We start from the raw sequence: 22,489 nt of genomic DNA, 5'->3' as shown, positions 1-22,489 counted from the left end.
TAAAAAGCATATAGGATTGGGGAAGGTTAAAATAACCTTGAATTAGTCATTCATAAACATATTACACTATGCCAAGTACTCAGTCTCCACAAAGTGTCCCCAGTAGGCATACTAGAAACTACAGAACAGCAGTCTAATTGAGTAGTTTCATATCTATGTATTTATATGTATGCCCATCCAGGGGTACTTTCCTAGTTTGTTTTGGAGGACACCATTATACAGAGGGACTTTGAGTCCCACTATACGACATGCCAAGTAGTTTATAGTCCAAGGCAACTTTCCATGGATTAACTGTAAGGTCTCTAAGGGAATTGTTATATTCATCACACTTGGAAAATTATATATTTCCCCAGTTATGTCACTGTAAACATTTAGCCTCAATGAGTTCATACACGTCTGTTTTCATTTACATGTCACGTACGTACCTCAGATCAATATTTTCACTATCTACTAGATATTTAAAACCCACTAACCTTTCCACAGGCATTGCAATTCAAAAGGTTCAAATCAAACTGAAATCTGTCTCTGCAAACAAGCTCTTCTAGTAGAAACCTAGAAAGTATATTCTGCTCTCTTCTCCCTCCAACCTTTTATTGACCTAATTACTAAGTCCTGTGGATCACCCACTTAAAAATATCTCAAATTCCCCCTCTCCTAGGCATTAGTTCAGACTTTCATCAACTCTCGCCTTTCCCATGCAAGCCGTGTGTGTCACTGCTGCCAGAATAATTAATCAGAATGAAGACCTGTGCCTGGTGCCCCTAAAAACGACCCTTTAGATAATATATGTGGTGTCTTCTTTTGGTATACAACACTTTTCATGATGCTAACACTGCCTGTTTATCCCTGTCTCATCCTTCACAATCCCTGCTTCAAACCCTGGGGACCAGCCATACCGAATCACACAATTCCCCTGAATGCCACCTTTGTGCAGCCTGTCTCCCTAACAAAACTGCTCTCCTCTTCAATGCCCCTTGTTTTCCTGACTAGAAAACTCAAATAATTTTCTCTTCTCTGATCTCCTTACATCTCTGAAGAGTTTATCATTTTATGATTTGAGCTTTATTGGCAATTATAGTGTGAATGTTACTGCACCATTCTCCAGTTACATGTGTGTACCTCAGTATATATACACACATCTACATATATATATGTATGTGTACATGTGTGTATTTATACTTGTATTTATGCATATTTATATACACATAACCTATATCTACATACAAAAGAAAGACAATGATTGTGAGTGTGAGGGAAACTGTAATGTAATAAAATAAAGGAGTATGTGTATGTTTCATAAGAGTTTATGTCTTTATAATCTTTCAAAATAGAAACAATTTATGGATGTTTCCTGTATCTTATTTCTCTGTTAACTTATTATTATTTTTAGTATAGTGCCTGCTCATAGTAGGGGTTCTATCAGTGTTTAACAGATCAATAAATGCTTTAATAACACAATTTCTTTGTAATTATTACAAACTATAGGCATTGGGACCTTGGGGGAAAATCCTACAAATATCTGAGAATATTTGGGGATCATAGTAAAATCAGTTGTATGTAACCAATATGAATTGCAGAACAATGCTTTTGAACATAAGGATATTTACTTTTTCCCTTGATAAAAAAGGAGAAAAATTTTTGGATTTCATTTCCTTCTTTCTCATGCTAAGACATCTTCCCTGGGACATACCTGACTATTCCTCTAGTTGAAATGTGCTTGATAATTTAAAAATATGCAGATCAGCCTGAGGCCTACATTACCTTGGGATCCCCAGTAGAGAAAGGCTGACTCTATTTACAAATGAAAATCAGCACTTATTAAATCAAATCTCTCTTGTACCAGGCAGGGATTATGGTAGTCTCACAGCTCACTGGAGGTACGTGTCTTAAATCTCTATGTATATCATATAGACATTTCCTTGAAAGGACTTATCTAATGCAAACTTGTTTATTTATCTTCCCAAGTAACACAAGGACCTCAGCAAAGGAGTCAGTGGGGTTTGGTCCTTAGGTACTGCATAAGCACCGATCAATAAAGGTTTGATTTTTCTGTGTTTCTATTTAAAAGGCACACAATTCAGTATGCCCTACCTGAAGTTGTCCCTATAATCTATATATATACAAGTAGCAAATCACAGAATTAACTGAAGGCAAGATGCACCAGGGAAGATAAATAGAGTCTTTAATACTCCAATTTTCTTCTTGGTGTAGTGGCTGGAATTTTGGGACCAAAGAATCTGAGTCTCCAATCTGGCTTTTATTTTCCAACTGTAGCACTATGTACAAGTAATTCAATTTACATGTTCCAGGTTGGTTTTTTTTGTTAACTGATAAAAAGGGGTAATTATGTCAAATTATATTCTTAGAGTTATATAGATATTAGAAAGATTAAATTAGTTAATATTTGGATTATATTTTATAGTGTTTAGTATATGCTGTAACACTGTCCTATTACTACTATTTTTACATCACAATTTTATTTAGGCAAACCAGACCATCTATATTTATGTAATTTAATAGGCTAAATAAATTCAGTAGTTAATCAAGATCATTCAAATAAAACCGATATGGAATCTCTCATATGCTGAGTGATTCTGGAATTGTTTCCTATTGCTCTGAATTGGTAAGAGGTGTGTATGACTTTAGATATAATTTGATGGGAAATATAAAGAGATGGTATCAAAATACTCAGGAAATTAGAGTCTGTAAGTTTATTTGCATACCCAAAGTATCCCATCACCTGTAACTACATTAATAAATACTTCCTTATAAGTGGGAAATTCTGTGTTAATATTCAAAACTAACAGCTAAATGGTGAAGAACACTTTTTGTTACTGTTCTCAATAATTCATGGCAAAAAATACAGTAGATGACAATAAATTTACTCTTCTGTGTGCACTTGGGATGGATCTGGAAGCTTATATAATAAATACATCAAAATCTCATAAATTTGATATGGATTACCTATTATACCTAATATCTTAAAATGTACCTTGAGAGTCAAAGATAAATAAATATGAATAAGGCCATCACTCAGTCATACGGTATTTGTTTGCAGTTTATAAATTTCCTCCCCCATAAAGTCTTATCTGACATTACATAAATGTGCTTGTTCCTGGTCCCTGACTTCCATTTGTCCATCTAAGCTGTGAACAAACTTATCTTTGACTCAATGCTAAGTAGACCAGTGACCTCATTCAATGGGAGCTATAGGTTTCTCAGGAGTCCATATGCACTGTCAAGACAAATGTGAAAAGAATCTGCTCTTTCTGTCTTTTGTCTCCATAATAAGGTGTGTGGGAAAGCAGCTAAGTGGGAATTTTATTCCCGTAGTCTTAAACCATGTTCTAGAGTTGGTTCATCTGTGGGTTGAAACATTTTACCTGAGTCTCAAATGATTAGTTTCCTCTCTTCTTCTTGATTCCTAGTGAATCCAGTCCAAGAACTAGAGCCAAATCCTAGGCACCAGCTGGTTGGCTAGGACCCTGATCATCTGCATAATTGCCTTTGTATACTTTTTCTCTAGGCTTGGACCTTCCTTTCTGATGTCTATTTTGGTTTTTTTTGGAATGCATCTAAGTCGTGTCATACAACACTCCTTGTTGTATTTTAGCAAGGATACTGGGACTAGCCTGGCCCCTGCAGAGGCCTTAATCGCTGACTCTGGTCTGGATTAAAATCAGTATCATAACATTTCCTCAGAGATGCTTTACAACAAGGCCATTTGGGCACAAATCCTTTTGTCCCAGTTGGTTTTGTCAAGCCCTACAATGATCAGCTGCCAACAATTTAATCTTTTCATAGACCTTTTCCGTGGAGCTTATTTTGTTTTTCTGATTTTAGGGAAAGAAGGAAATGGGGTGAAAGAGACTAAAATATGCAAGAGGGAATACCACGTGGTTAGATTTAAGATGGAGAAGGATAATGTTTCTATGTTAGCACAGTGAAACAGCAAGATTCATGTACCACTGAATGCCTGACTGGTGAAAGAGCAGGAAGATAAGCTCTGGAGTCCTCACTCATGGAAGCACCCACTTGTCGTATGAGGTAAGCACATTCATTTTGTTGTGGTCTCTGACATTATAGGCCTCTCCAGGCTTAACATCCTTTTATTTAATCTTTAGTTGGGCATAAAAGAATAGCAGCATATTATTAGAGCAAGGAAAGGAATGAGTAGAAACATTAGATGTATTCCTTGAAAGGGAGAAGGGAAGGGGAGGAAATCCATGTACATCGAGAACCTATTCTATGTTGCAGTTACTATTGAAGGCATTATATATATGCCACCTTAATTATTAATTGTAGCACTCCTAAGTATTGTATATGCAGGAACTGAGGTCTAGAGAAGACAAATTGTCTAATTTTATGCATTTTTCTGCTTTTTAAATTTTCAGGTTTCCTTTAGAGAGACCTCCTTTATTTATCCTACCTAAAATAGCATCCGTGTTGTTCTCTAGTCCCTTACCTGCTTTATGCTCTTCACAGCACTTAACACACTACCAGATACTATATTCTACATTCGAATGGTATCACTTTCTCATCTACACCGTCAACCAGCAGCCACGTCCTTTGTTGACCACTGTAGCCTAATTCCTCCTTGGAGCCTGGGATATAGGAGGCTCTCAAAAATTATCTACTAATCCACCTTAATCCAAGGTTTCTTTCTAACTACTATAATATATTCCTTTCCTATTTTATTTTCTTGTTTGTCTTAGCTACTTAAAGTGCAAGCCTTATTTCTTCGATCCTCTTCCTGATTTTATTTTATTCCTCAATTTATTACCCTCCAACTTCTTTCAAAATTATTTTCACTAAAACCAGTTGAGAAAGACCATTCATATTATTCCCATTATGTAAATTCCAATAGCTGCTATCTAGTGCTCATTTTATCAGACTTCTTCAAAGCAACTGTCATTTTTGTCTTTTCCATCTCTTGTTAGTCTGTTTTTCTTGGCATTACCAAGTTACAAAGATATTAAAAAACAGAAAATACAGAAGAGTGAGCATGAAAAGTATGTTATTTCATCACCACAAACAATCTTCACCACCACTTTCAAGAATGCACTTTACCATTTTCTTTTTCACCTGCACAGAATCTGCCCTTTCATATACTAGAAATTTTGCTGATTTCCAAATTCATGACCCTCCTTTTCCTATCTATAGTAAAATAGGAATTTTCAGAAAGGACTGTGATCAAGAGAAGAATGCTCTAAAAATGCTTCAACTGAAAGGATGTACTCATTCCCTCACCTCTGCGTTTGGATGAGTGCTAGTCCTTACACCCACTGCGTGTTTGTGATTCTTTGATCATACATCAATTCAGACTGACATATTCTATCCCCTGCTAGACAATAAGCTACTCGTAATTGGGAATCAAGACTTAATAATCTTTATGTGCTTAGTTGCAAACACAGTGCCTTTCACTGGAAGGTAAGCAATAGATTTTTTTTTCACTTACTGATTTTTAAGTTAAATTGTATCACTTGAAATAATTCAGGATTATAAAATAACTTCAACAGACATATCTTTTTGAGAGTGGGCGATACAATTTAATTTCTAGAGCAAAAGAGAAGAAAGTACTTTTGGAACTCAATTTTTCAGATGCATCTCAACCTTCTAATCCATTGTTGCTCTTTTAGAATCATACTAAGGTGCACGCGTTATGTCAATGTTCACATATGTATATACTACTAAAACCATAAGACCATAATGACAACTTAGATCCAGCACGTAGGTATATGTTTGTTAATACCAATATCAATAAAAATTTACAATTGTCAGTGGTCCTGCAGGTGTAAAGCTCTCTGATCTCATCTCCCACCAATCTCCTTGTTGCTTGCTATGATCCAGCCACACTGGTCTTCAGTTCTTGACATACATCATTCAGTTTCCAACCTCTCACATGCTATTCCCTCTGCTTGGAGGATTTTCCTGTCTCTGTGTGGCTGTGTCTATTCCATCTTAAGGTGTCGAGATGAAATATCATCTCTTGGAGGAGGCCTTCCCTGATCCTTCTCCTTGGCATACACATGTTCTTCTTATCCAGACCTGAGCCAGTACCTTTTATGTATATAACATTTTTACTTATGTACGATCTGTCTGCCCTACTTTAATGAAAAATCATAGATACTAAAAACTAGGGCTTTTTTTCTTGAAAAAATTCATATATACTGTTTCTAAAATAGTGTTTGATGCAAAAGTGTTTCAATAAATATTTTTAGATAAATGGACTTACGATTTCACTTGAACAGATCCTCATAAAACATACTAAAGTTTCTCACCCTCGGCACTGTTGACATTTCGGGCCAGGTTATCACTTTCATGTGAACTGTTAAGAAAGTTTAGCAGCATTCCTAGCTTATACCTACTGATGGTAGTAGTACCCACCAGTTGAGATAAGCAAAAATGTCTGAAAACATTGACAATGTCGCCGGGAGGACAAAACTGTCCCTGAGAATGAATGTTATAGATGCACACAATAAAATAAGCTAAACAATGAAGCAAGACCTCTCAGTTTCATCTGTCACTGTCCCCTCCAAATGACTAAGATTTTTATCTTCCACAGATGTAGCATATTGGGGTATGTTGAATTTGTACCAGCCAATTTGCATAGAAGTTTAAGTTTCTCACCCTACTTTTATAATATTGACTATAACAATAATAGAGCAGTACTTATCCAAAACAACATTATCGAACACAGAAACACATTAGTGCCAGTCTTGGAGGCAAGTGCTTCATAGATGTTACATTACTCAGTCCTACACCACTCTATGGAGTATATATTATTATCCAGTTTTACTGAACAGCACTGAAAAAGAGAAGTCTCATTAGCTGCCCAAGGTGAAAAAGTCGCTAAGTGAAGGAGACAGCATTGGGATTCATGCAGAATGACTGCACAGTCTGTCCCACATGACAATGGCGAGACGAGCTGCTAATCCTCAGGTAGCTATTGACTGCAAATACGGTTAGTCTGAATTGAGATTATGATACTGGAAAATAGTTGATGTAAGTTGGTATTTCAAAGAATTATGGGGAAAAAAGAGTATAAAATACCTGAATATGTTTTATACTGATGATATATATAAATAATAATATTAGGTTAAAGAATATATAGGACTAAAATAAACCCTTCCTGTTTCTTTGAACTTTTTTAATAGGGCTGTTAGAAAGTCTTAATTTACATATATGGCACATGTTCTTGGTTTGCCTTTTATTTCTATTAGAAAGAATTGGCTTGGGCATCATTTCCACTCTGAACCTGCTTTACTTCATCTTTAGACTGGGCATAATAATAATGACAGTGGATCTAAAGAGGTTAGTTGTGAATTTTCAATTCTATGTACATATGAAAGACTTCAGAAACTGTGAACTCTCTCCAAACCTTGGCTACTTAATGAAATGATATTAGAAATTAAAAAATAGTTTTCTGGATAATGGATGACAGACTATCCAGTGACATTCTAATTGCCATGACTGAGTGTTCCCAATACTAAGATACTGTTGCAAATATTCATAGCAGAAAAGACCATTGAGAATATAAAAATCCATAAATTATATTTTCATTTATAATTAAAAATAACGAGATAAGATACAGGATGCTATAAAATTCTTCTAAATGCATTGTGTTATACATCTGTAGTTGGACATGGATCTCCACCCACCTCTGCCATTACTTGGAGTCTGTAACCTAAATTCTCATTTGTAGAATGGAGATTATAATACTGACCTGAATGAGTTGAGGATTAAATAAAGTAGGTCAATAAATAACTTGTTTCAGTGTCCAATAAAAATAAGATTCAGAAAATATAAGTTATGCTGCTCCTTTCTATTATGATCATTATACTATTCTTCTTATTACTACTATTACTTTTATTTCAGAACTTGTGTAATGTTCCTGCCAGATCCAATCACAAATTCTAACTTAACAAAAGGAATGAGAGTAATATTTGAGTGAATTAATAAAGGCATTCTAATAGATGAAAAATTAAAATAATTTTCATTGGACATTATCTTTCAAATATCTAATTTTTCCATTCAATTAGATCTATTAATTTACTTAATGAATCATTTTTAAATGGACTGCATTTCAGACATACATGCATATATGTTCCTGAGCATTTAAAATATAATACTCCTCTTAATGGTCATTCATTATTGATAAAATACTATTTTTCAGGATACTTTTGCTCATTGTAGATTATACAATCAACTCTGAATAATTAGAGATTTATTTATTCTCCTGGATTTGTATGTCCATTCTCCTCGTAACAGGCTCATGCTAAGAGATGTTCAGAAATACATATAAAATGTGAAATTTAAATTTTAATGTAAAGGCATATCTTTAGACCTGTTCTTAAAGAACTATGAAACATTATTATTGGTTTACTTTTCCTGGCCAGTGCTAAAGTAAACTGCAGCTGAACCCTGATTATTTGAAAATATTATAAACAAACATTCTTTTGTGTTTTGGAGCAAACACCACAATAGCAGACTTTGAACATCTAACAAAAGGATCATCACAGCCAATAAGCATATAAGTCTGCTCAAGAAAATTCTATCTGAATTGTATAATTTTTTTCCACACACACGGTTTTAACCAATTCAGTTCAAATCATGCACTATTAATAATTGAAGTTACATAAAAATAGCATAGAAAAGATGTAAAACGCTTTTAGACAGTTAAAATAATACAGTGAATTCTTAGAGCATAATTCCTTCTGGGTCTTTAGTGTAAAGATATAAATATCACAAAGAGCTACATTTTAATACTTTATCATAAAGGTACTTAAGCCAAAATAAAAACACTAAAAATTGAAGGATCAGCTGAGAAGTTAGTACACAGCAAATTCTAAAAATTAAGGACATAGATCATACTAAAGTCTGCATTTTATGTCTCATTCCTAACAACACAAAATTCCATCTTGACGTACAGGATCTTTTGGGTTAGCAGGAAATTGGCTGATTCTTAGGTGTACTCATTAAGATCTTACATCATCCTCTCTGGCTGCATGTCTACCAAATTTGAATAGGAAATGAGAATACATGTAATATATAGTCAGAAGCTAATGGTTCCTAACCTATTCTTGACTTATTGTGAGAATTTGATGTGTGCATGCTATAGCACAAAATACATCTGTAAACAGATCAGGAATACAAAATGTTTTAGTATGATTGCCATTCCAAACATAGTGATATTAAATGCAAGTCTGATTAGTTTGTAAGGTTCTCCTTATGCAGCTCTTTCTGGCTAAGTCCTTATATTATGAAAAATTAGATTTCATATTGAAAAATTTTACCCTTAGGTTAGGATCCTCCTTATTAAATTCTAAGTGGAAATAAACACATTCATTGTAGAAGTATCACTTGGTTCATTTTCCAATAAAACATTATTTCCTTTTGCTAACTGACTGAAAAAAATCATTCTTAGATTACAGTCATCGATGCAGAATATATATTTGGAAAAGTTTGCAATCAGATTTCCCTGTTTATGAGTGAAATATGTCTGAAATATTTAATTTTTACCTTCTAAACAATGAATTCATCAATATACCTACTTTCTTCCATTTTTATGGCACATTTTTGATGTGCTTTAAATTAAATGACTACCAATTGCTTTCTTCTTTCCTTTCCTTTTTTACTCCGAAGCTTTTGCCCTGCAGAATGGCGATTGAAGGCAGCTTACTCTGGGGGAAGTGCGGAGGATTGTCGTTGACATCTGTCAGAGTGATGTTCACTGTGGTGGTCCCCGATAAGCCCCCCATCTGGCCGCCCATGTCTTTGGCCTGGATTACCACTTGATACTGCTCCCTGTTTTCTCTGTTCATGTTTGGCAAAGCAGTCCTGATGATACCTTGAAGAAAATATGAACACTCATGTTATCTTTATTAAGAATCTCAATTATCAGTTGATTAAATTCACAAATTGCATAGCTAAATTGTGATTTTTGAAAGGAAAATGTTTTTGATATTAACTTTCATTGTCCAGAAATTGTAAAAGGGATTCAATGTAAACATTGTATAATGTTTGTTGTTTTACTGTTTCCTGAAGAACACCGTATGTGCTATATAATGACCTAAACCCATATCTAAAAACATAAAAACAGGTATATTTTCAATAGCCTAATCACTCCACGTAGAGTTCTTAAACCTTTAAAGTGTGGCATCATCACTCTTGGGTGAAGATTAATACTAAAGTTTTGTTCTAATTTTCCCACCTTTTTTCACTTATAAAGATCATAAGGACTATTAAATTAATGAACACCAATTCATGGCTTCTGACCTGTTTCAGGCTCCACAGAGAAATATGGCTGCCCTTGAAGTATGCTGTAAATAACTCTGGCGCTGTTCCCATAGGAAGGGTCATCGGCATCTGTAGCTGTGACTTGCACCACCGAAGTACCTGAAGTATCCAAACTCAGCTTAGTTCTGCACAGCACCAGAAGGAGGAGCAAAAGCACTGGTTTTCATGGAAGACTTGAATGATTTTTGGTTCTAATAATGACCTCTTAAAGACACATTTATATGTAATTCAGATGAAAATCCCAAAGATAGTGTTATTACTGGTAAACTCTGAATTCAACTCCACACTTACTTAGCCAACAGGTGTATTTTTATGCGTGCCATAAATAATGCTATAGTGTACCAGACTCAAATAAATGCAGTCACTTTACAAATGCTAAGGTTTGATATTTAAAATCATTTTCACGTAATAGATTTGTTTCATGTAAAGGGCATATCTGCTCACAAAGGAGTAAGTACGCTCCTCTTTTCCCCTCTCTACTAATTAACTATAAAAATAATTAACACCTGCTCTAGAATACAATTTTATGAATAGATTAAATTCCAAATTTAGAAACAATCCAAGATGATCCCAAGTTCCATGAACTATTAAAAGATATTTAATAAAGTTCAAGATATTTAAGAAGGCTTCATAATAAAGCTATTACTAAAAATCCTTGGGATTTATTGAAGTAAATAAAATAATAATCCCAGAACAATGCTTTTGAGAAATACAGAATTAAAAATTTTCTCTTGCAACCATTACAAGAGAAAATATCAGTTGTTTCATCAGTTTTTATGATTTGTCCCACATTTGGGAAATGAATCTATTCTATTAAAGCCAAATACATAGCTATAAAAATGTCATTGTTTCCTGATGTTTAACTTTTTGTTACTCTCAATTTAATTAAAAAAATAAAGCAGTCTTAACTTTCTTTGCCTATAAGTACAACTTTCATTTATTCACATTGAAAAGGAAAGTCTTATTCTCTTGAATATTATACTTTTAGTTTTTTTTCATACTTTCTGTCTTAACAGTACCCACAACCTAAATTTGTAATTCTATATCAGTATGTAATTAGCTGTGGATTTTCTCCTGGTTTATTTGAATAAGAGATTTATGGCAGCAGAGCTTTTTATGTAATGGTTATAATGAAAGGATGTATTTCAATACTCAATATGAAAGAATTAGATAATATAATCAGTTCCATCATTCATATTATCTAGATAATCCAGACAAACTCTTTAGGCACATTATGACTAGAGTATGTATGCAGACTCTTTATTATATCTATGGTGTTAAATGTACTTATAATATATTTAAGGTCAGAATTTTACACAGCTGTTATCCAAACCCATGTGACAAAATAATTACATTTTCATAGTTTTCTACTGAAGTTTAATGGTATTTTCTGGGATTTTTAAGTGTCTGCTTATTTGTATTGTAAAGTTTAACAGATCCATAGTCAGTGAAATGCATTCATCTTTTTTCTGACCCACTATCTAAAAGAGAAAATTAAACATATACTCTTAATAAGGAATCAAAAATGATTTCAGTTAATTGCTCACAGTATTTAAAAAATTCCTTGATCATTATTTTTTATATTTTTTCTATACCATTATAAATCTCATAAATGAACTTACCTACAACGGACATTTCAGGAACACTAGCTGTATAAATTTCCTCTGGGAACATTGGCTCATTGTCATTGATATCATGGATTTTGATCACAAACTCAGACTCTGGTTCTACTGGCCTCAAAGTTCTTCTGTTAATAGCTTGTGCACGTAGAGTATAAAAGGCCTTTTCTTCCCTATCAATTCTTCTTGTGGCATGAATGTCACCTGTTTTTTCATCAATAATAAAAAGAGTACCTGCTCCATCACCAGATAAAATATATTTGAGTGATCCATCTCCTTTATCTTGGTCTGAATGAAGCTAGGGGAAATAAAAAAGAGCATATCCATGACACTGTCTAAAGGTACATAATGCTGAAAGAATTTGAAAAAAGTCTCTTATGTCTCATCATTGAATAATGGGGTCAGTTATCGCAGTTCTTGAAATAAGAGCTGAATAAGTAAGATCACACTCACTTATATAAAAGGACTTGTCTTTCACATATCAGTGTGATTTTTATTTTAAATGGAGAAATGTGATAAAAATAAACCAAACACAGCTCTCCGCTTTGCTTTGTTTGGTAAATAACCATTTTCGTAGGCAAATAACTCCTGACAAAGACATACGCCATCGGTTTTGACATGGTGGTGTAAACACTGCTTCTCTCCTCTCTTTCTGTGAGTGGAAAATTATTTTACTCTCATATTATACAAGAAATTCATGTTTTATACACTTATTAGTTACTACATTTCTGTTAGGGAATTTGTGATATATTTAAAATTTTAAGACAGGCAAAATGGTATGAGACATGTTCCTATGGTAAGAGCACTATACATCATTTTGTGGTTTACACAAAAGACAGCAACTGCCCCACAAATATTTATGGGGTTCAGAGCAAGAGTACTGACATATGTCTATATAACACTTGTCTATATATTATAAAGTTATAAATGAAGTTAATAAACAATAAAATAAAACATATTCTCTCTAGCCTCTTACCTTGTCAAATCTATCTTCTTGATGACCTCACACAGTAAGTTCTGTGCAGGAAACAAGGCAATGCAGGGCAAGTTTGTTTCTTCCCCCTTGCTGATGTTCACAGTACTAATCCTCCAGATACATGTCATCATGCCAAAGAGCTTTGCATGCATTCATGTGGACATCTTGGCCCAGTGTACATCCCACCCTTGTGCAAATACTAGCCCAGGAGCTCGTGTGTTACAGCCTTTTAACAAATGTTCACTAGGCCAGCTGTGGGGGGTCTATAACAGTGGGTAAATTTGGCCTTTGGGTAACTGACCCAGAGAAGAGACCCTCCTTGGACCTAGGATCAAGTTCACAGATGTTTGAGCAGGGAATGATGGGTTCCAAGTACCTTGACTATGGGCTGAAATAAATGTGTGGGGTCCAGATGTGACTATCCCATCTCCCATGGAATTCTTACACTGAAGGGAGGGGCTAATCCATTGGAGGGAGGGAGAATGGCTTTGTAAAAAACAAGGATTATAAATTTATAAGTTTTTTCTTTAATTGTGTCATTCAACCAACATTTTCAAGCTAGGATCACTGATTTTCTGCAATGAGAGATTATCCTTTTTAATTTTTATGTTGCTTTTTATTGGATAAGAAATGTAAAAACAATGTGTAGTTTTCTAAATTTCTGTAAGGCATTTATTACAATTTATACCTCATCGTAATGTTTTATTTTAAATATTCACATTAAATGCAGTTGTAAATCAGAAGATGCATACCAACTTATAGCCTAGAGAATTAAAAATTGTAGACAGTATCTTTGTTAAACAAAAAGTTGTAGAGATATATTTATCTAAGTAGGTTTGATTTTCTTCTTTAAATTATATCAGTAAACATTTCATCTAATGACATGCAGAAGTATTAAATTGATTACTTTCTATTTAAAGGAGATGTTTATTTCTTTATTTGAAAGTTTCTGTTTTTAATGGGAGTTTATATCAATGAAATTAGCTGTAAAACATATTTATATGGATATCAAACTGTTTAAATAAATATTTTAAAACAAAGATGTACACACACACCTAATGGATTACTGGTTACGGTGAGGTCTACAAATAGTCTGCTTTTTGGTTTGTAGTTATCACTTAGCTTTAGAATTTGGATCAAACTCCATTTTTCTGATTTCTGGACAAATAATCTATTATTACAGATATAATGGAAAAATAAAACCAAAAATAGTTATTTGCTTTTTGGAGGAAAAGATAAAGAAGCCAAGTAACAAATAGTTTTTTGCTGAATTTTTAACTAGTTATAAGCAGAAAAGTGTGGTGAGAAACTCAAGAAATAGCTGCTTTTAACTAAAAAGCTCTCAGAAGACACATACATGTGTCCAGGGAAATACTCTAAAAAAGTCACAAGATTGATGCTTTTTAGTAAATGAAAATGCACATAGTTGCCAGGAAACTTTTCAATTATATGAATTTGCAACACAGTAGCAATTTTCCAAATGGCAGATATAAGAGTTGCATATTTCTTGTTCTGTCTGGGAATTGAAATAATTCAAGCAAAGATTATTAATATTATCAATCATTTGATCAGATAACTTTGTGGTTTGTAGCAGACAGTTCTGATGGTTATTGTCTATTTATTCAATAATTTTAGTTAAGAAATATTTGTTCATTTCTCAATTAAATTTCAAAAGAAGAATTAGGTACTTCTAAAAGTAAATCAACAATTTCATTCTATGCTAGGGACAGACAAGTCATACCACTGAGTGTAATGGAAAATCAGAGGACAGCTCCTAAACTAGCCCACAGGAATGAGTGAGGATTTCCTTATATGGATAATACCTAATCTACCCTATAGAGAATGAGTAGAGGTTTGTACCTGGGAAAATGTTTGCATTTTGTAAATTATACATATCATAAGAACACAGGGTGACTATCAATCATAAATTAAGAGTGGAGAAGGATATAAGGCAAGATGGGAATTGTTAAGACCAGCATGGCTATCTCATCAGTTAGACATGCAAAAAAGTTGCTAGTATGATGAGATTTTAATTTTATAAAGCTAATATTTGGAACATAAATTGCAGCAGGATTTTTACCTTTACATATACTACAGAGTGAAAATTATATCTTGTAATTGGATCTCATACTGTGGGAATTTCCATTGCATTAGAAAATTGAACATTGATGGTAGGGAATCAGAGATGAGGGCTGGAAGTTGAACTGTGATTTTGGGAATCAGAAATGAAAAGATTGCTGCCTTCTCCTAATGAAGAGAAACAAATTAGACCTACAAGTTTTAGTTTTAAGAAGCTTTAGGGCTTGAACCATTAGGGCTTGCATAAAATTAAAAAAAAAACCTACTTTCTTTTCTTGGAGAGGGAAACCATTCAACACTTATAATATAATAAAGGGACAAAATGACCCTATCTGGGGGCTTGACATTAGCCTCTGTTTATTGAAATATATTTAAATAAACATATTTGAGAACTTGATAAATAAACTACAACAAACATGTACTCTAAGGCACAAGGATGCATTCCAAATCTCCTAAGGCTGGGGGAGTTGTCTCCTGCCTTAGATCAAAGTGAGGGGAGAGAGGCACTATGTGGTACAGGTACACGGATGCTGCTGCTGATATCCTAACCTACACAAAGAGACCAGTGGACAGAGTTCTTGAATTATAGTCTCTGCCTAGGTTTTCCCTTCTCCTCTTTAAGTTTCTCTTTATTTTTTCAATTATCTCTTCCTTTGCATACTTGTTTTTCACCCTTATCCTGGTCTTGACGCTCTCTCTCATTCCTTGTATATGTGACAGAATTTTAGTTCACCTTCCAACATATTTACTAAGTAATACCAAATGTTAGTCCTCACAATTCTAGCTTTCTCAGCACTCTTCCCTTTTTTATTTGGGTATGAGGTATCAATACTTGGATTCATTAAACATTTAATGGAACGAAATTAGATATTTATGTTACCGAGAAGTGGTGTTTTGGATCATGTGCCAAATAACTTAGAGCATCCACTTTGAAATAACTTTTATATTGATTTGACCTTGCACAATTTTATACGTAAGACATTAAGTTTTCTTTAAACACAGAAAAAAATGTCAGATTATTGTGGCTTTTGTTCCTCAGTAACACCTGTTCTCCTGTGTGAAACATTTGTGCCACAAATCTTTAAGAATTTTATGTTAATACTGACCTTTTCTTTCCTTGAGGAAAGCCTATTAAAAATTCACAACCTGCTGTGTTCCTTGTAAATTCACAAGCAGATAAAGGACATGGCAAGATACATGACAATTAATGAAAACTGGTACTGTGCTGCACATCTAAAAGTCTTTTTCCTATTACTTAACTTTTTTACTTAGATGTGATTAATTATAACTCTAGTTATACTGAGTAGTTTAATAATTAAAACTAAACAGCTCCATTGAACTGAAAGAAATATTTTAACCATAAATAACTTAATCAAAGTCTGATAATTTTAAATGTGGCAGATTTCTGGCAATTTCATGACATTTCATGTAAAGTATCTATCTTAAGATATGTGTCTCAAATGAAGTTTGTATGCAAAAAGGGGTCTTGCGGCTTATCTGGTTTAAAACTTTTTTTAAGAGGAAGAAAGTGAGATCCCATCAATTTTTATCACACTGAAGTTAAATTAAGATTACATTTCAGGATAGGTGCTATGTTGGTGGAAACTTTTCTCTTAATGTCAATTCATTTTTATTTTTTGTTTCTCATATTAAATGAGGAGGTCTTACTAAAAAACAATCAAAGTACCTATCTCTGAAGTACAGGAAATTTTATCTTGTTATGAAAGGACAACTGGTAAAATATTTTGCCTTACATTTTCACCCGTGGTTAGAAGAAAAATAAAGAGCAATTGTTAAAAAGTGAAAAACCATATCTGTCAATACTGCTAATAAAAGTGATTACTAGTTCAGAGGGATTTATATTGCTGTGTGAGATGCTTTCTCATTCAAAGAATATTGATATCTTTTTGGATATTAGTAATTACTGGTATTTAGTTCCACCCAAAAACTGGGAAAAGACAGAAGAGAAAATTAGAATTATATTGGTAGAATTATATTGGAGTTATATTTATAATAGACTAGTTCTTTGAAGGTTAAGTTTTGATGAATGAATCATAAGAACTGTGACATTCACTCTCTGAGTTTAACAATTTCTCACTTTTGTATGTGTGTTTATTAGTTTAAAAATATCAGAAACTGTTGAATAGACTTTCTAATGTACTGTGATAATTTTATGCCTGCTTCTTTTTACAGAGCCAATATACTCTATATTTGTTTAATATAATCCAGAATGTGGCAAATATGCTGTGCTATTCTGGTTGCATCATCATTAGCATTTTGCTCTAATTGCTCTAGTGAGTAACATAGCAAATGGAAAATAAAGTATTTAATCTAGTAACTTTAAATTTGCATCCAATAAAAAAAAAAATTACTAGTGAAGATGGCCCAGTACCAGAAAGCAGCAGAAAGCCAGTAAACGCAATCTGGTCAGACATAAATAAGTAGTTACTCATTTTGTTGGGACTCGGGTAGAAAAGGGAATGAGGGTGGCCAATCTTGAACCGGAGTAGGTGAAGCTTATAGAGTAAGACCAAGTATTATTTTAATATTAATGATATAGGAAAATACAGAGCAATTTTATGAATCCCAATGAAACTATTTTTCCTTCAAAAATAGAAATGGGGAGGAGAAATAAAGCTTATCCAACAGAAGGCACTAGTTCAGAGTAAAAACAATTCTGGGTAAGAGCAATTATAATAATTTAAAAATACCCACTTATACTGATAATTACTTCTCTGAACAATTTCTATCTGGGGCCAGAGGAAAGCTATAAAGGATTAAATGGTGGATGCACAGTGATGCCTGCCAAGCTGAGAGTCTGACAAAACAATTAAGTGGTTTATTTTCCACATTTGAAAGGGTTCTCTAGAGATTTCTTCCTTAAGGAAGAACCCCACTGCGGTATGGATTCAATAAGTAGAGATTCCTTTTCCCATGTGATCTTTTAAGAGTGCAACCTGTTGAAGGTTGGCCTTGTGCTGATGGGCGACTCTCACTAATGGGTCCAAGCTGAGATTGTCCAGGTGTTTCTTTGACGCCATTATAACAGGTCAAATTTCTTTGGAGAGTGTGCTATAAAATTAAGGAAGACATTTCCTGCTAAAACTGCTGCTAACTCATATCTTTAAAATGTACCAGTTTGGGTGCATTTCTTTGCTAATACTGTGAAGATACCAAGATTACACTGAAAACATTAACATTTTCTATAGAAAATCTTTTACAGGGAATCATCTGCTTCAAGACCTAAAATGTTATGTATTGTACATGGTAGGCACATTCTTTCTAATGTATTAGTTTATCTTTTCTAAAGACAGCTTTTAGGGATATAGTTTAGAGAAGGTTCATATTCTTTCAGAAGCTTGGCATCTTCCTACAGTTTTGAAAATCACTAAATTATGCAAAGTGCCCCTTTGTGGTGTGACAATGACACTGAACAATTTACACCTTATTTTTCCCCAAAACTTGGAGAAGTTTATTTTAGCATTTTGGATTAATAATATAGGAATACATGTATATACATGTCTAAAAAGTTAAGTAAATGCAAAATATTTAAAACAAGGAGATTCATTTTTGACTAATAAGGTAAAAAGGAATTAGAGAATTAATAAAGGATGATCACTTCTTTTCTATGAAGCAACACAGGCTGCTGAGAATTTTTCCTACCTCTTTTTTACCAAGAAAGTTATGAAGTTATGATGTAGGAGGTAAGGAAAGAGAGGGTTAATGGTAGTCATTCATTGAAGGAGTTAATTTAAATAAACATTTCTTGAACTGGATTGAACTAAATTATATTGGAGAGAGTGATGAGAATTCTAAGTGGGATATTATAAGACTTAGACGTCTTGGAGATTTTGCTTCAGAGGCAGAATTTGAAGATGTTGGATTTCTAAGGCTCGTAAAGTTGCTTTTATCTCGAAGCTATAGAGTGACAAGCACAGGATTGGATGGCCGCAGGAGGATCGGCAGCTGCCTGCTCTCTCTCGGGGTTGTGGTCAAGGAGGAGGAAGATGAAAAGGGATTTGGATTATTATACTTACTAGTTTTTTTGGGGGGGCAGTAACTGAAATGAGAGCCTAAAAAAGGGTTATGAATGTTGTCTTAGAAAAAAATTGTGTGTGTGTGTGTGTGTGTGTGTAATACTAAAGCAATATTATAGGCAGTATTAGGGAATACGAATTACTCTAAAACAGAGCTGTAGACTACTAAGTTAAAAAAAAAACCAACTATTCTAGGTCGTTTTTCTATGTTTTTCCACACACAAAACAAAGGAATTGAGAAATTAAGATAAATGTTCTTCTCATGATTGTTCATTTAGAAGACATTCATATGATCCTGAAATGAGGAAACCTAGTCTACAAACTCATCATACTTGTCTCCTTCCCTACCACCTTGATTCATTCGCCCTGAAAATTCTTCATCTATAAAAATACTATTTATGCCTTATCTCCTATAATGAAGCACTTTTTCAAATTCTTTTACAAGGCTTAATTGACCTTTCCTTTGTATCCTACTTTTAGTGTGTGTGTTTGTATATATGTGCATGTGTGTGTGTGTGTGTGTGTGTGTGTGTATAATTTTAAAATACATATACACATTTTGAACTATTATTTTTATAAGTCTTTATGGAACTAAAATATATTTATTTTGAGGATGAGAACCAACTTGTCTACTCTTCTCACATCTCCCAAAACATGACACAGAATTATTTATTTGTAGAAGGACATGGACACCAGAGTCAAATGCCACAGACATGAGGAATAAAGAGGTCATTTTGTGCTACTTCTTTGGAAAGGTTGAATGTTCTGAATGGAGTGAAATGGAATTAGAAGTCCATAATGGAAAGTAGGGATCAGTAATCAACAATTACTTTACATTATAACTGTACACAGAGAAAAACATGCTGCATACTGAAAAAGACTGGGGCTGTAAATTAGCTAAAAACTCCACTTAACTATGAGATTGGTCGGTGGAATATGATATATGTATAGATTACCAGGGAACAAATTTACATTTTTCAATGAATACCCAGGGCTAGAAATGCAAATCCAAATTTGTCTCTGAAATTGTATGGTAAATCATTGTAGACATATGTACTTTATTTTAAGAGTAAGATAAGGTTGTTAGTAATAATAGCAGGACAACATTCCCACTGACAAAATGTAGAACAGCCAACTACATTACAAAAAAAAAAATCATATTGCCAAGGCCGAACTGCTGTGTTAACACCACCAACCAAATAGACCAAAACCTGGGAGGAGGAAATGGTACAAGGGTGGACTGGGGCCTGGAAGCTACTTTTTCTCCAGGGATGTTCGGGGCCTGGGTTTGGAGGTGAGGACCTGTCACTGCCTCAAGAGGAGGGTACTTCTGGGATAAAAAGAAACCAGACAAGATTTCCATCTCTTTGTCTTCTTGGTTTACTTTCTAGGTTATACACCTCCTAATGTCATTCTTTGTGCCAACTATTGAGCTGTTTATATTTAGCATTATATTTTTAAATTCCAAGGACAAAAGTGAGGCTGTGTGATTTTTGAGGCTATATCAGAAAAAGTCAAGAGACTTTCTGTCTTGGGATTTTAACACTTGGACTGTAGCCCTGATCCATTGTGGAAGTAATCCAGCTGTTCTGAATCCCAGCTAGACGTGGAGAGGCCACATGGAGAAGCATGGAGGGGTGGAGGCGGCCATAGAAAATAACACCATTATTGTTGTGGTTGTAAGCCATTAAATTTGTTGGTGTTAGGCAGCAATGGTTAATCAGAGGAGTAATCTTTTTTTCTGAATAAAACATACATGAATTAATACTACATTATATATTAATATATATTGATGTTCCATACCTGTATAAATTGGTGCTTTTTATGAGTTTTCTCTATATATGCTCTAATTTCTTCAAATTGTTTTTCTCTTTGTTTTTTCTTAGTGATTCATAATAACAGCTTTCCTCAAATAATTTAATTAGATGTATAATGTTATGTTCCAAATAAGTTTTTTCCTCAGAAAATTTTTACAAATTTGCCTTTCTCTTCTAAAACCCAATTTTGTCATTGAAAATTATAGTCAGAATGTGATTTTGATTTGATTATAGTTTAAAAAAAGAGAGAGATTCTGGGTATATTTAGTCTGAAGGTATTGTCCTTATGGTTTTATAATCTTATAATAATCCTAGAAATTAAGCCCATTCAAGTTAGTGTTTCATGGATCCTTTCAGTTTGATCATTAATGTCTTTCTTTAGTTTTGGAAAAAAATATTATATTGTTTAATATTTGATTATTTCTGCATTTTCTGATCTTTATTTTCTCTCTCTGTCTCTCTTTCTCCTTCCTTCTCTTTTCTAAGATTTTTATTACAAGCTTATTGGACCTTCTGGATTTATCCTTAACTGTATTATCCACATCATCCTCTTTTAAAATTTACTTTATCATTTGAAATAAAACTTTTGTTTGTGTCAAATGATTCTTTCTATGAAAACATCCCACACTTTCTTCATTCTCTTGGAAGATAGAATTTAATTATCCTAAAGTTCTTAACTCTTCTCTGATTTATTTCTTGCTCCCCCAGAGAGTGATGCTCTAATTATTAAATGAGGTTCTTGTTTTTTTCCTGCTGCAGGATCTCTAAAATGTTAGTGACATTTTGGTGTTCTTTTACATTTGGGGAAAAGGATCATTAGAGGCTTAAATGACTTTTCTCCTTCCTTATAAGCCTGACCATTAAATGAGCATGAGGACCACACGGATCATCACGCAGGCAGGCAGTTCCTAAGCAGTGCATGGTGGCAGCTGCTGGGCTGGCTTGCCACACTTCCATACATTTGGCCACTGAAGACCCAATGCACTCAAATAGATTTAGATAGTTTATTACTCTGAGCAGAGCAGACAGCCTAAGCTTCATCTTTGCATCAGTTCCCCTTGTCCCCAAGTCCTATGGGGTTGATGTGGCATCACAGATGCCTTGTGCATACAGTGGCTCCTCTGTGTCACAGTTGAGAGACACTGAGCCCAAGAAATCCCCAAGAAATTTCTAGCATTACCTTTATTTGTAAATATGTAAGGAATGTAAGCAAATCTTCATCAGGAATAGGAGGGAGAGGTTTTTATCTACTATTCTGGAATATTGCTGGGAGTGAGCTATTTTCTATTTGTACTGTTCCAGAATGTAAATTAATCTAAGCAAATTGGCTGTTAATACACTGAAGTGGAGAAATGTGAGAGATTTATGAGAAAGTACCTTCCAATGAGATACAATATGTCTATGGGGATCTAGAACTTCAAAATAAACTGTGTACCCAGGAAACATGAAGGCAATGTGCTGCCACTTCCACTACCGTGCACAAATATCGGGTATCAGTAATACCGAATTTGAGAGCTATCATCACTTGTAGAAGAATATCTGATTGAATGTTTTGCTTAAGCTAGTAGTCAAGTTGGGAAGTGACGAGTTAGGAAAGTGAAGCCAATCAATGTGGCTGATTGTTGAAAATAATATTTCCATCTCAATTTTCCTCTATGCTAC

The 22,489-nt window shown here is 33.9% G+C and overlaps 1 protein-coding gene across 2 annotated transcripts in view; it reads right to left on the bottom strand.

Moving 5' to 3' along the window:
- Positions 1–22,489, bottom strand: part of LOC118918184 (cadherin-10) — a 171,353-nt gene that overhangs the window by 49,121 nt on the left and 99,743 nt on the right. For both annotated transcript variants that reach the window (XM_036896730.2, XM_036896729.2), the window contains exons 3-5: positions 11,922–12,216; positions 10,279–10,398; positions 9,683–9,850 (exon numbers count right to left, since the gene is read on the bottom strand). In XM_036896730.2, coding sequence (XP_036752625.2) covers positions 9,683–9,850; positions 10,279–10,398; positions 11,922–12,216 — 583 coding nt within the window. The remainder of the gene's footprint in view (positions 1–9,682; positions 9,851–10,278; positions 10,399–11,921; positions 12,217–22,489) is intronic.

The sequence above is a fragment of the Manis pentadactyla genome, chromosome 2 (assembly GCF_030020395.1).
Source record: "Manis pentadactyla isolate mManPen7 chromosome 2, mManPen7.hap1, whole genome shotgun sequence".
Lineage (NCBI taxonomy): Eukaryota > Metazoa > Chordata > Mammalia > Pholidota > Manidae > Manis > Manis pentadactyla.
Note: the sequence above shows the minus strand (reverse complement) of the source record. Positions and strands in the feature narration are given on the sequence as shown.